This window comes from Sceloporus occidentalis, unplaced genomic scaffold, assembly GCF_023333645.1.
Source record: "Sceloporus occidentalis isolate IW3139 unplaced genomic scaffold, rSceOcc1.0.p SCAF_4, whole genome shotgun sequence".
NCBI lineage: Eukaryota > Metazoa > Chordata > Lepidosauria > Squamata > Phrynosomatidae > Sceloporus > Sceloporus occidentalis.
The window spans coordinates 121,066,733-121,082,057 of NW_028316984.1; the positions used below are offsets into that span (position 1 = coordinate 121,066,733).

Genomic DNA, 15,325 nt, shown 5'->3' on the forward strand with positions numbered 1-15,325 from the left:
GGACAAACCCCAACCTCCAGGTGTACATTCTTCAGTCTCCCCTGCCTCCAGGGAGCCTGCCAGCCATTGCTTCTGCTTTGTGAACTAGGAGTGCCACAGCCACCGCCTTGAAGGATGAAGTGGGCAGCTGGCAGGCTCCCTGAAGTTGGGGGCAGGGCACTGTAGTCTTGAAGGAATTAAGAGGGACTTGTAGGCCTGCAAAAAGAAGCCCAATGAATGCATGTCTGAGAGCAAGGGCTAACTGCTGCATTCCACTGCTGCCCTACACCATTTTATATGCATATAAGGACTTCTGTATCTGAGTTTTTTGGTATCCACATGAGATCCTGGAACCAAAGCGCATGGACACTGTGGACCTATGATGGTTGTATTTTAAGTTTTCATGATACCCATCAGGTAACTGTGTTTTGGGTTTTAATTTTATAACTCAATATACTTAAACCATGAATTTAAAAATTATTTAAGTCCAACAAAGCATCCAACATTGTTCTAGATGTTCTACAGATATTGACATCTAAGATGGCCCCTGGTGTAAATGTCACATTATAATAGTGCTTATTCCTTCTCTGGTCAATGAATGGGGCCAGGTTGGTCTGACACCATATAGCTGTTAAAAGGAAGGATCCAAGGAGAGATACAACCACCTCCCTGCAGCTTCTCATACACTGACCAAAGTAAGAAGTCAGGTTGGTCATCCCCAGCTTTTGTCTTGGGAGAGAAACTGTTATGTTCTTTTGGCCAGTGGATGAGAACAGAGAATTTATATTGTATGTTGTATAAAACTTAAAACTGAGTCACAGTGTATCCTTGGCTTAGTTAACTTAGATCCAGAAGAGACCACTTACTCAAGGGTATTCCTATCTCTTCATCACTACAATGTCCCACAAAATCTCTCCAGGGAGTACAAAAACCTTCAGTGTGTCAACGATAGTGTTAGGAGCTGCAGTTCCACTTGTAGAAGTCCAACTCCAAGCCTTTCACTGCAGATTGGCAACATAACTTGTAAATTGCTTGTGCAAGTTTTACTACAGATATAGGCTTCCCCAAGAATATACACTCAACAGAAAAATTCTGTTTGTAGTTGCCCCATATTTAAGCTAATTTCTTTTGCCCCCAGTAAAAACTGAATAAAAATGGATAACATTTTTGCATGCTTGGTATCAGTGGACTGCCATGGAAGTCAATTTGAATAAAAACAGTATATATTATAGTACAAAGAACAGCATATCCAGAAATGACATCTACATTATTAGAAAGGGAACACAATACACATTAGACTGGGAATATGGCTATTTAATATTGTTGCATACTTAAGTTTCCTAACATCATAACCAGACATTACACACAGGAACAGTTGTGTACCAAGGTTTAATGTTATTTACCACTGAACAACAGACAAGGGAATTTAGGAAGCAAGAAAGAGGACTATTCAACACCAAAACAAATGTATGGGACAAGAGTACATTGTTACAGGTACAATAAATCCAAAATACTTACGAAAATTAAAGAAAAATCTGGAAGTTACTGCACTGCACTAAATTTTGCAATATAATCAAAGTATGAGCACAAATGAAGTTACAAACTTAACACTATAAGGAAACCTGATTCCAGACTTTTTATGTTGCACAAGCTGTTTCAGCAACTAATGCCTCATTCATTTCAAGAGAGAATGGTTTCAGTCTTGTATGTTTTAACTGCAATGTCTTGTTTTAATTTGTAATCTGCCTTGAGTCCGTTTTGGGGGAAAGGCTTGGTATAAATAAAGCTAATTACAGTATATTATTATTATCTGAAAAATGAATAAATAACTCCTTTGTGACTGCTGAAGAAAAACAAAAGCAGAATTTTCTGGCAGATATAATTATTTTTCCCACTAGGTGGCCTAAACATGTTTTCTCGTGTTCAACAGTTAAGGATAAAACATAAACCTCCTTTGTGGGCAATATCTATGCAGTGAGGGACCAACAGGACACAAGTGAGGAATAAGTGGCTCTCCAGATACTAGACTGCAATTCCCATAAGGTATGACTCTCCAGATGAAGCTGGACTGCAACTCTCATCAGCCCTGTCCTTCCAACCCAAAGGTGAAGAGTGATGGGAACTGCAGCCCAACAATACCTGGCTGACAATTCATTCTCCATTCCCACGTGATGGCTTATCACTCCGGTTTTCGCTCCTTCTCCTTCCTTTGTCTGGCACACAGGCAAGCAGCAGAGAAATGTAGTCTGGAGAATGAGAGGTCTCAGCTGCTCTTCCACGCCCTGATTCAGCCATTCTACTCTGGCTGAGCAAGCTGCATAAACTCTAGAGCATGGTGCAGGAGCATGATCAAGCTGATATGAACTAGTTATTACACAATGCTATTCACTAGAAACAAGAAAAGTAAACAAGGATTTAAAATGTTTTATTCCTTTTGTTATAGAAGCCAGTAAGGAGTGTCCTGATGTACCTGAAATAAGAAAAGATTTAAGGGAAAGGAATGTACTCCACAATCACTACAACTTCTCCAAGATATTCAGGAAGAACTCTGAGTATCAAAAACAACGCTTCAAGACCTCTCCTTGCACTCATGTGTATGGCCTATGTGTCACCTCATCATGGTGATAGGAAAGAGTAACAGGAAGGTATAGACCTCACTCGTCCAAGCAGAGAGTTATACTTGCTATGACTGGTGCCAAAGGTCAGGGGAAGAGAGAAGCTCACCATGAAGAATTTGCAAGTCAGTGCTTCCCAAGACAAAGCAATTTTTTCCCCTATCATGCCTGGGACTGGTACCATATTTGTGCTCATTGGCTACAATAATTTGTTTCTTGTCTGGAAACTCACCAGGTACTGGCAGTCAAAGGCTTGTAGATTAGCAACAGTCTATGGGTCACCACTCTTGAGTAGCACTGGTGCAAGTATTCCATGAAGCCCAATTCAATTTCCTTCCAAGAGATACTTTAAGCAAATTATCCCTGTCACCTGTGGAAATTTCTGCAGATATTACCACTTGTTTCATTTAAAGTAATTTTATTTTCAGAAATTTATTACAGCTGAATTAAGTCACTTCCCTACCTTACGGGGCACATAGATGGTGATGGGTGTTACAAGAAAAATGGCTGACCCAGATTTAAGCATGTTTTGAGTGCCTACAGGTCAGATAATTGTATTTCAAAAAATTCATGAAGCATATGTCAAAGTGGTGCTGTATCATTCCACATTTGTGGAAATGCAAATACCTGTTACACAGATCAGTTTACTATTTCTTGCACTAATATAGTGAAATATATCTTTATAGACATATTTATAGCAGAATGTCAATTTTATGAATGAAATCTTACAAGAGTTTTTAGAAAACATGTCTGAAAGCTTCTTAAATCATTTTTACGTTATTTAAGTTATGTAAGTAATTCTGGTAAATTAGCATTGTTTTGTAACAATATGTTCTAGGACAATGTCCAACATTACTTACAAATAAATATTTCAAAAGATGAGAGCCCACGTGGTATAGTAGTTAGAGTGCTGGACTATGACTCTGGAGACCAGGGTTCGATTACCTGCTCAGGCATGAAACCCACTGGGTGACTTTGGGCAAGTCACATGCTCTCAGTCTCAACAGAAAGCAATGGCAAACATCCTCTGAACAAACCTTGCCAAAAAAAAAAAAAAAAACCCCATTACGGGTCATCATAAATCTGAAATGACTTGAAGGCATACAACAACTTTAATAGACAAGTTCACCATACAATCACTGCTTTCTGAAGAAACTGGAGCTTTCAAACTGAACTGAGTCTGCAATTCAGCAATGTAATACATATATACGCTTTATTCCTGTAGGAATGTTAGCTTTCTTCTCTATAGATGGAAAGGGTCTCTCTTCTGCTTAATTTGTCTGTCCAAGATTTCACTGTCAATTTATACAAAGTCTTCTCCCGTGCTGATGTGGCTTTCAAAATGTAAGAGCAGATCCTCCAGAACCAAGTTGAGCATCAGTTGGAATATGAAGCAATGAACAAGCCTATAAAGAAAAAGAGAAACCTCTAGTGTATATATATATATATTTTAATTACGTTCCTATTATACAGTGCGCCCACGTCATACGCAGGCACGCTATATGTAGCTTTCAGCATATGCTGAAAGCCGCTCGCCATAAAAGGCAATGGTGCATGTGTGTTTTCAATGGGGCTCGAGTTTGAGCATTCACAAAATTTCCGTTATGCAAGGGCATCCAGAACACCCTGTACATCAACTTTGTCTGTCCCTCAGCTATGATACATTATAATTATAATATTTTTTCACTTCAACAGTACACAAAGGGTGGCAAACAATATTATTCAAGGGAAATTCTACCCATTCAACATTATTTCCCTTCCTTCTCTTTCCCCTTGTACCTTTCACCTACCAGTCTGCTCAAGAAGACCCTCAATCTTCTGGAGGTGACACTGGCAGACACATACTCTTGAATACAACCCTATGGATACATCTTTGGTTCCAACATTAAAATTGGTTACCAACCTGTTTAAATCGTCCTCTAATTTTCTCTAGGTCTTCTTGAAGTCTCTCATAGACTGGATCCTCACAGGGAAATTTCTCAATCATCTCTATTAAGGACTCCAGGACTTTTGTCTTTTTACTGAGAAACATAAACACATCATATACAGTGAGTGAAATACATTATTTCATGCTAAAACAAAAGGGCCACTGAATATTTAGTATACACTGATGTTTTGATTTAATATGCATATTTAGTATACATACTGATGTTTTGAAATACCAGCTTTAGCCACATTTAGAAAGTTTTGCTTTTGCTCATCTTCATTTCATATTGATATGGTAGACAATTCATAAAACAAAAACTACACTGCACCTCACATCAGTTTCCCAACTTGTATGGGAATTCCTCACACATGATCCATTATCATTTGGAATCAATACCATCTGCGATATTGACTCACGATAAGGATACCTAGACTCTAGCCAACCACTGCCCATCCCTGATGGATGGCAATTAATTAATGGTGACTCATGTGGCACTCCTGAGGTTGTTAGCCTGCAATGGCCACCATTCTTCACCAAGAGCTGTGTTGGTTAGGGCTGCTGGGAACTGCAATCCAACCACATCCATAGGACTACAGGATCCCCATCCTTGCAATTAAAGAATATGATCTGTCTAATCCATAGTTTTCTTTTTCACACCTATTAGAGCAGCATCAAATGCAGTCATGCAGTCTAGAACCATGTCATAATGATTCATCAGAAAACCTACTCCTCTGAAATATCAGTTTCTGTGTAATACACACATATACTAGTTCTCAGCAGTTTCTCTTCAACAGGACCATTCTTGAGAGCTACATGCTCACCAATACATCATCTTGATTAACCTATGAAAAATACTCAATTAAAATATTTAGGCCAATTAGTGAACTATTTTATAATGTCATTCTTCAGCCATCTCCCCCTCCTTTTTTTGTTTTTGTTTTATACAATATGCACCTGGAAATGGATCTGGCTAGACTACCTCAACATGTTTGGAATACTATGGAACCAACTACCAATAAATACCACATGCAGGGATTTCTTCTGCTAAAGTAACAGAGACATTGATAGAAAGGGAAAGATTATGCTACACCTTGCACAATTAGGATCATGCATCTGGATTCACATTTTCTTTCTTTTACTTGCCCAAACATCTTAGCTATGAGAAAAAGCCTTCCTAGTTATGGAACAGACTGTCCATGTCACTTCCAGATCCAATCTAAGCAAATGTATGCATAGAGTTTAATCAGCTGATTAGCTAACCCCCCGGCCCCCCACACACAAAAGCAATCATCTAAAATTTCTTAAATCATGTTACATCCACAGAAATTCCCAGTTATCTAAAAGGGGTCAAACAAAGACAAACTGTTTTTTAGGCTACTTTTGCATTGCAGAAATAATGCAATTTGACACTGTTTTAACTGCCATGGCTCAATGCTATGGAATCCTGGGATTTGGAGTTTAGTGTGGCGCCAGAGCTCTCTGACAGTAAAGGCTAAATATCTCCCAAAACTACAAATCCCAGAATTCCATAGTGCTGAGCCAGTTAAAGCAGTGTCAAACTGCATTATTTTTGCAGTGAAGATACAATCCTAGAAAAACTAAGACTGCAGCCACACTGCAGAAATAATGCAGTTTGATACTGCTTTAACTGCCATGTTTCAGTGCTATGGAATTCTGGGAGTTCTCTGAGACATTATGTCTTCCATTGTCAGAGAGCTCTGGGGCCACAACAAACATTTCTGCAGTGCAGATGAAACTTAAGATTTTTGAGAAACCCTAAGAACAAACAAATTCTGAACAAAAATGCTGCAGATTTACATTCTCAACCTCAATTTGAAACTACACTAATCCTGAAAAAATAAAATAATAATAAAACTTTATTTTAACCCCACCTCGCCATCAGGATATAAAATAGTCTCATAAACAAATGGTTTTAGCATCAGATTCTCACTAAATGCTTGTTATTTAAAAATAGTTTTAAGATGTGGACAGTTCAGCATTAGGTTCAACACACACAATTTATTATATTAACACACAACAGTAGGTATAGCTGTTTATGTGCAATAAAAGCAACTAAATTATTAAATTTATACCATCTTTCTGCCACAAATATAGCACTGAAGGCAGACAATGGCCAGAGGCTATGGTCATATCTTATGTTCATGGATGTGCTTCCTTTGGCTCTCCAGATGTTTTAGATCACAACTTTCATAATTGCATACTTCAGGTCATGCTAAGTGGAGCTAATGGGAGTTTTAGGTTGCAACCTTTAGAGGACCAGAGGCTCCCCATCCCTCTCTTAGGTCATATGTTTTACATTTCCATTTCTGTATCTGGTGCAAGAGGACTAAAATGTGATTTCATTGTGTTTTCAAAACACAGCTTGCTAAAAGAGGCTCTGCAGTTGCAATGTACAAGTAAATACCCCTATTTAGCAATCTGGCACCAGCTAGAACAGAGAGGTATCCATCTACCAGGCAGTGAGCCCAGAAATACTTGTCTATGAAAAGCACCAATATTCTTCCACACATGACCTCATCTCTCACTGTCTACCAATGGAATTCAGCCAATTAAGAATCACCTCTGTATCTGAAGGAGAAATGGAAACTGCACCCACGTGCTATTATTGGCAGTCATCTCCAAAGCACCCAAAGTATGCCCTAATAGTTTAAGCAGCCCCCCACCCCCATCTCAAGGTATATATTACAGGAAGGGGAGAGAAAACAAACTTAGATCCTCTTGATCAAGAAGCCAAAAACATCTACAGTGATAATGATACCAGTTCAAGGAAGCACAGCCTACAGTGACCAATGAGGCTCAAATGAATAACACTGCTGGGTTTTTCTTAACAATCTAGGGAGTGAAGTTTTCTGTAACTTGGTTCCAAATGTTTTGCTGGAACCACCAACAAAGATTTATAATACTGTGCTGGCACAGCAGTCAGTGCTACCATCCTTAGCTCTTAAATCCAAACGTAAGAAAGAATAGGTAAACAATATTGCCCATTTCCATTCATCTTTGCCACCATCTTTACTGTAGCTCTCAGGCTGTCATTGTCGTTAACCTTACTTTCTCTTACATTTTCTGCTTTCTGCTACAAGTAGATTTTTCCTCCCCTTAATCCAAAGGAAAATCATAAATCTGAGAAACAAACCCACAAAAAGTGAGGCAACTGGGATCTGAAACATAAGCAGAGGAAACAATTATTTGTCCACTTACCATTCTCATGCCCTCTGCAGTTCCTAGAGCTACCTTCCTTACAGAATGTCCCCCAACCCTCCAAAGCAAGTTTTCTGAAACTACAGGAGGCTACAAAGAAAGGCAGTAGAGAATGTACACAAATCACCTTCTCCACCACACCACAATAAGCATGTATCCTCTGGATCAGAAGCCTAAGCCATAGGTTAATATGTCGCTTTCTACCCATTATATAAGCGTGTGTATAAACCTACCTGTGTTTTTCATCTGAGTTTGTATGAAGCAATTTCTTCCATGTGACTGCAAAACCAAGATATGACCCAATCTATAAATTTGAAAGAGAGATACAGTTTCTTCATATGTTAACAATAGTATTTCCTCTCAAATAACATCAGCTATGTATGTAAAATAATGTCTAAGGAAATAATTACACACAGCATCAGGTGTTGAACTCAATCTAAATGAACGTGTTTCGATACCGAGATTGTTACTGCCATATACATTTTCCATGCTATCTCAACATAACCTACAGAAGTGAAGTTTAGTTCCCAACAATAGATTGTTAATATAATTTTAAGCCTCAGCATAAATCATTACATAATTTCTCTTGATCAAAACATCACATATAGAGTAGCACATACTTCTAATCCAATTTTAGCACCTTGCTGCACTCCATACTGCCTTCCTTCAATGACACCAGCATGAATTCCTTCAGCATAGCCTTCCTGATAGCCTTCTCCATGAAATCTGTAAAAAGGCAGATTTAGAAAGAATTGTTAGATTATGTTTAAGCCACTGTCTCCAAGCTTCTTGGAGGATTATAAGCCAATCTGATACATGTTAGTTTCAACCAGCTTCAGAGATAAGCAAATTGATTTTATTCTATTAAACTAGTTAATGTTCACATTGGTATGTGCAATATACATCAAATAGTTAAAATCAAAGAAACTGCTTAAGCATACATTTAAGCTATTATCTTATTATTCTATACTGCACCCGGTTACCTGAAAGTACAATTGAACTCAGTGAAACATTTCTAAATAGATGTACACGGCATGGTGCTGTTAAAACTCCTGAGAGTTTTACTCAAAAAATACATAATCCATTATAGTCATAATGCCTTAAACTGGATGTATAACGTTAAGAATATCTAAATGTAAGTCACAGTTTTAGGGCTTTTCTGTGAATTTCATCTTTGAAGCAAATTACAATGGAATTGAAAAACCTGCTTCACGGTAAGGGAATTATTTCACTTGCTTTCAAATCTATGATGAAGTGGAGGTTTTAACAATGACCAATGGTCAGTTTCCTTCTGGGACAAGACATACAAGCATGTGTCTGTTCTGTCCCTGTCAATCTGACATAGTTGAAACATTTGATCATGTTCTGCTATATCGACTGTATTGTAAAGATATTTGTTCTCAATGTAGAGATGTGATTTTGGAAAAGTTGTCAGACAGATCTGATGGGTTTTATACCTCCCTTGTTCTTTCAAATTCTTCTAAATAGCCTGTGTTGAAGATTGCAAAGTTTTGTATGCTACCCTGTTCCACAAAGAATTCTTATCCCTGGGAGATATTTTTCACCTTGACTTTCTACTGTGTTCTGCTTTTAGCTTTTCTATGACTGATCTGTTATAGTAATAAAGTTGACTGATTGTGAGTGCACTTTCACCAACGAAAGTCCACTTTTGAAGATGTATTGAACAATATGTTTTGTTACAGATATAGTACATTCAAATGTGGTTGCTGGGGTGAGCAGGAATACTGCAAACCACAGTGACTCATTATTAGCAGTGGCCATTCACAAGACAGTTGTTCCTGACAAATGGAAATACAGGGGCATTATCTGCACCATTAAGACACATTCGTGTTAAGAAGAAACACCCCAAGTAACCTCAGTAATTAATTTCTCCCACTTCCCACAGTAGGAAACAAACAGGCAAGCATTTCTTAACTGATACACAGTGTGGCTCCCATACATTAAAGTCTGTTCCACCTTTACAAATCCCTGGAATGATGCTGTTATCAACTCTATCAATAAATAAAAATAAGTAAGTGGAGAAAATTTTTGATGAAGCAAGTTACATGACAGGAGATTTCATGTGTGTGTGTGTGCATATGCCTTCAGGTGGTCCATCAATCTGTGGCGATCCCATGAATTTCATAAGATTTTCTTAGGGAAGGAAACTCAGAGGTGTTTTGCCAGTTGCTTCTTCTGGAATACAGCTGTCAGCACCACCCAAGTACTAATCAAGGTTGATCCTGATTAGCTTCCAAAAATGATGGTCTCACCTCACTGTTTGAGAGCCACTGTTTAGAGTATTTAGGCAACTAGGGGCTATTTGGTTTAGGTCTCTGTGATTTCGGTTTTCCTTTATGTGTATGGGAGGCGTCTGACCTTTTTACAGCTGGAAAATCTGGTTTTAAAAATCTGTCATGGCTATTTCAGAGAGAAGCTAAGAGAAGGAGTCTGAGGCCCTCTTTTTTGTCCTCCTGTTCATCTACATGGCACATATGTTATAAGCATCCAGAGACTGCTTTATGCTCCCACTGTCTGTGCCCAGTCCTGTGACTTCAAATCACTACATGATCACCTAAAGCACCAGCCATCCCTTGGAGGTCTCCCATCCAAGCACTAATCAGGGCAGACCCTGCTTTGCTTTCAAGATCAGTCAGGATCTGGTGCCCTTGGAGTATTTACTTTCGGGGGGAGGTCTGCCTCTCCTCCATGGATGTGTCTGTTGTTGTTGTTGTGCCTTCAAGTTACTCCCAACTTATGGCAATCCTAAGGCAAACCTATCATGGGATGTCTTGGCATGTTTCTTCAGAGGAGGTTTGCCATTGCCTTCCCTTGAGGCTGGGAGCATGTGACTTGCCCAAAGTCACCCAGTGAGTTTCATGGCTGAGCTGGATTCGAACCCTGATCCCAGAGTCATAGGTCTAAAGCACACTGCAGAAACAATCCAGTTTGAGACAGCTTTAATTGCCCTGGCTCAGTTCTAGAGAATCCTGGGAACTGTAGCCTGTTGTGGAACCAGAGCTCTCTGACAGAGAAAGCTAAAAGTCTCACAAAACTGCAGTTCCCAGGATTCCTTGGCACTGAACCAGGGCTGTTAAAGTGGTCTCAAACTGGACTGTTTCTGCAGTGTGTTTCGGATCATAATAATCCAAGCCACTAGACCACCCTGGCTCTTTATAGGTGCATCTACACGGGTTAAATCATTATGATGATCACTGTAGAAATGGTGATGACCTTATTATTTAACACCACTTTTTAACTGCCACGGCTCCATCCCACAGAACCCTGGGTTTTGTAGTTTCGGTGAGGCACCAGCCCTCTTTGGCAGGGAAGGCCAGGGAAGCCTGTAAAACTACAAATCCCAGCATCCCATCGGAGGGAGCTGCGGGCGGCATTAGTGCGTTATCCGTACAGTGCGGATGCACACACCCTTCTTTCCGCGAAACCCAACCGCCCCAGAAGCGAAGGAGACGCATTACCTCGCCTCTGCCATAACGATGGCGTCAAAACCATCCGCCTCCTCGCCGCCGCCGCCGCCTTCCATGGCTGCTCCTCCGAACCTCTTTCTCCTCTCTCTTCTTCTCCTCACGCCGCCATTTTGATCGAGCGCGTGACGTCCAACCCAGCCCTCTCTGCGCATGCTCCAGGGAGAGGAGCCGGCGTTCCCTCGTGACGTCAGAGGCGGATTCCCCTGCCGCGCTGCTGCTGAGTTCGTTCATTCATTCATTGATTCTCTCTGCTCCCTTCCGCTTTCCCTCTTTCGTTCCTCGGCTTGGCCACTAGGGGGAGCGCGTCTTCTGTGCAAAATGGAAAGGCCGTGCCTATGGCTGCGTCCGCGCTGCAGAAATAACCCGGTTTGACACCGCTTTAACTGGCATCGCTCAATACTATGGAATTCTGGGTGCTGTAATTGGTTTGTGGCCCCAGATAGCCTTGGGCAAGTGATATTCTCTCAGCCTCAGAAGACAGCAAAGAAAAAATTCAAGACTTAAGAAGGCTGGACAAGGGTTGTATTCTTTTAAATGTGAACAAATTTGTTTTTAATTTAATTAAAAATTAATTAAATAATTGAACAGATTAATTAAAAAAGATTAAAATTAAAAAAAGATTGTATGTACAGCACTGTGTAAATTTACAGCAGTATATAAATGAAGCTTAATAATTAAAAAACGCAATAAAGTTTATTATTTAAAATGTATTTTAAACACTTGTATCTTCTAAAATATGTGTTTATCCTTTGATATGCAGTCTGTTTAAATAGTGTGGTAATTTAATTCTGTAACACTTTTCTGTGGTTTTAATTGGACTGTTTTAATCTTGTCAGCCGCTCAGGAATAAATGAATGAATGAATGAATGAATGAATATAACAATAAGCATCTCCCTCTGAACAAATCTTGCCAAGAGAACCCTGCCATAGGTTTGTCTTAGGGTCGCCATAGGTCAGAAATACAGCAGTAGATAGAAAAAATGTGTGCTTGTTTTTCCTCTTCCCAAGAAATTCATAAGGCTGCTTATGAAAGGTTAATATTTCAAAGGAGTACATGAATGTTAAAGCTTGGCAGTTTGGCAAGATTAATATGATCAGCAAAACAGCATAAAGGTTTAGGCCGAGGGGGGTTTAAAAAATGGATAGCAGTGGAAAATAGTGTGATAAAGCTCACAAAATCCTAGGACGGAAAGTGATAAAAATAGATTGATTTAAAGAAATATTTGCTGCTTGTTTTACATAGTGCTGAAAAGGGGGGAGAGGTACATTGCCAAGTGAGCCTTTTTGGGAAAGGAACTTCAAGAGTCCTAGAAGAATATTGGGCAAGTCAGATTCCCAAATGCAAACTCTTCTTTTGAAAAGTCATGTCCATAATGCATCTGTGTGCGTTAAAAAAAGAAATAGCTTACAGGACTCAGTAAAATGCCAGTTCACAATAATTCTGCTATAAACATAACAGTAATGCTGATGCAGAATTTTAGGGGAAATCTACTGGGGGAGAAATTAAAATATTTCAAGACAAGTCAGATTATCTTTTTGTTCCCTTTCTTTTCTTTTCCTGACAGAAGGATGGTGTTAATATTTCACCAGGCTTTGTGTTCAAAGAACTGGAGTGTGAAGCTTCAAAACACTGGGAATCAAATAGATGATCTTTCTGGCTTCTTAGATTTTTACAAGAGTCTGTAAGTCAGCATTTCAACTGTTTTTTCAAGTACAGAGTGACCCAGACATAGTTGTTCAAGTGCACTCACTCACTGTTCAGGCTCACATCTAATCCCACCTGGTTTAAGTAACAGGGCAGTCCCTCCAAATTTATCTGCCTGAATGTCCTTCTGTAAACAGCTACTTCAGTTACTTAAAGATGTCGTTGAATAGAAAACTGGAAGAATTTGTCACTGAGCAAAGGGCAAGGTGCAATTTGCCACCTGAATGCAAACATGACTGTTAAGAAGTGCAATACAGTTGTCTCTTTGTCTGACATCTGAATAGGGAAACGTTTAACATTTATATAGTACCTAAACTGACAGGTTATATTTGCATAAGAAAGTAGATAACATTTAAGAGCTTTCTTTGAAACTCATCAGTATTTTTTTTTTGAGCCTTGGGAAAATAAACCTAACCATCAACTACTATGTCATATCCTCTGTTAGTTGTAATGATTTGTTATTGATACTCTGTTGGGCTAAATCCAGATATTAATACCAACTGGCATAGACACTTTGAATGAGTAGAAATTTGATTAGTTTACACTTAAGTAAATTGCATTGACTTAGGGTTGCCATAAGCCAGGAGCTCCAAACCGGGACAAATGTAGGACAACATTTTCAAATGTAGGGCACATTTTTATAAAAATGGAGGACATGTGCAAAAAATTGATGATTTTTTAAAAATGTTATTCTAAATGCATGTTTCTAAGGCATGTTCAAAACGGAGGACATTTTGGCATTATTCCTAGACAAAAAAATAAAAATCAAGACGGGGTGTATATATTTAATAATAAAAATCATGAAAAAATAAATAAAAATCAAGATGGGTGTATATATTTAATAATAAAAATCATGAAAAAAAATAAAAAAGCAATAATAAAAATTAATAAAATAAAATAAAATAAATATTTGATATTTTAAAAAAATAATTAAAAACCCCAAAAATCCCAAGGCACACCTAATGGCCACTGACTCACCTTTCGCCCTCCCCCTCCTTCTCTTCCTCCTCCCCCCATCCTCTTCCTCCTCCCCCTCCTCTTCCCCCTCCTCTTCCTCCTCCTCCTCTTCCCCCTCCTCCTCTTCCTCCTCCCTCGTCCTCTTCCTCCTCCCCCGTCCTCTTCCTCCTCCTCTTCCTCCTCCTCCTGTCTTCTTCCTCCTCCTCCTCCTCCAAAACAGGAGCTCATCCCTTGCTTTGGCCAGCCAGCCATTGGCCAGCTGGCCAAAGAGGACTGGCACCTCAGCGCGTGCCGCCCGGGCCTCAGCAGGGGCTAGCGGCAGCGCACGCGCCTGCCCTGTATCACTGCCGTGCGCGTGCTGCCGCTGGCCCCTGCTGAGGCCCGGGCGGCGCGCGCTGTGGAGCCCATCCCCTTTGGCCAGCTGGCCAATGGCTGGCTGGCCAAAGCAAGGGACGAGCTCCTGTTTTGGAGCCCCGCGCGCGCGCGCGGGCAGGCAAACCTTGACACTGGGGGCACGGTGGCGGCGGCGCTGCTGCCGCCGAGGAAGAGGAGGAAGGCGGAGCCGGAGGATGAGGTGGGTTGGCGCTGCCCACCACGAAGAGGAGGAGGAGGTGGGTTGGCGCGGCAGCCAGTTGCATTAGCAGCAGAGGCAATGGCCGCAGGAGGGGGCCCCGAACTGGGAACAAGGCATGGGTGGGGGCCAAACTGGACCGGGACCGGGAGGGGCCCCCCAAAAGCGGAATTGTCCCATGGGCCACCGGGATATGGCATCCCTACATTGACTCAAAGGGTATATGCTTATTGGGACTAATACTCACAGCTCATTGTGATCATTTTGTACTTCCCATATTGGTGTTTTATGTTATTCAATTAATTTCATAGCTGTAAGGTGAGATAATTTTTAAAATATATATTTTTTAAAAAATATGTCACCTTGTAGCTATGAAATAGAATTGAATAATATAAAACACCAATATGAGAAGTACAAAATGATCACAATGAGTTGAATTTAAGTATTAGTCCCAATAAGCATATACCCCTTGATCTAATGGGTTTTTTTTTAAAAAAATTAAGACAGAATTTACACAAAGAGCCAGGATGGAGGGTGGTTTGAATGTTAGGACTCCAGAATAACAGGGTTCAAATTCCCAGTCAACCATAGAGTACACTTTGACTTTGAGCAAGTTGTATGTTCTCAGCCTAAGAGAAAGGCTGAGAACAAACCTCCCCTGAATAAAATTGTCAAGAATATCCCATCATAGGGTCATCCTAGAGTTGCCCTACGTTGGAAACAACTCCAAGGCTTGTTCTTCTTATTGTTGTTTTGTACCTTCAAGTAATTTTTGACTTATGTCAACCCTAAGGTGAACCCATCATGGGGTTTTCTTGGCAAATTTTGTTCAGAAGAAGTGTGTGGTTGCCTTCCACTGAGGCT

At 40.1% G+C, this 15,325-nt stretch overlaps 1 protein-coding gene across 3 annotated transcripts; it reads right to left on the reverse strand.

Annotated features, from left to right (window-relative positions):
* Nucleotides 1-1,354: 1,354 nt before the first annotated feature.
* On the reverse strand, nt 1,355-11,378 carry LTO1 (LTO1 maturation factor of ABCE1). Of its 3 annotated transcripts, none has more exons than XM_089521385.1 (5): nt 11,220-11,378; nt 8,381-8,466; nt 7,974-8,044; nt 4,498-4,615; nt 1,355-4,000 (listed from the first exon to the last, which is right to left on the reverse strand). In XM_089521385.1, the coding sequence occupies exons 1-5, from the start codon at nt 11,251-11,253 to the stop codon at nt 3,932-3,934; spliced, it is 378 nt and encodes a 125-aa protein (XP_089377511.1). In that variant the 5' UTR covers nt 11,254-11,378; the 3' UTR covers nt 1,355-3,931. The 3 variants fall into 3 exon arrangements, with proteins under 3 accessions (XP_089377511.1, XP_089377509.1, XP_089377510.1); XM_089521383.1 differs by having other exon boundaries at nt 8,361-8,466; XM_089521384.1 differs by lacking the exon at nt 11,220-11,378 and adding an exon at nt 10,423-10,665 and having other exon boundaries at nt 8,361-8,466.
* Between the last annotated feature and the right edge of the window lie 3,947 nt (nt 11,379-15,325).

What these genes read in the sequence shown, in the direction of transcription:
- LTO1 (XM_089521383.1), bottom strand. Translation starts at nt 11,284, where the DNA reads ATGGAAGGCGGCGGCGGCGGCGAGGAGGCGGATGGTTTTGACGCCATC. An exon ending in ATCGTTATGGCAGAGGCGAG is followed by an intron (nt 8,467 to 11,219) that starts GTAATGCGTCTC and finishes GCCTTTTTACAG; the next exon opens with ATTTCATGGAGAAGGCTATC. An exon ending in TTAGAGGACGATTTAAACAG is followed by an intron (nt 4,001 to 4,497) that starts GTTGGTAACCAA and finishes TTTTCTTTATAG; the next exon opens with GCTTGTTCATTGCTTCATAT.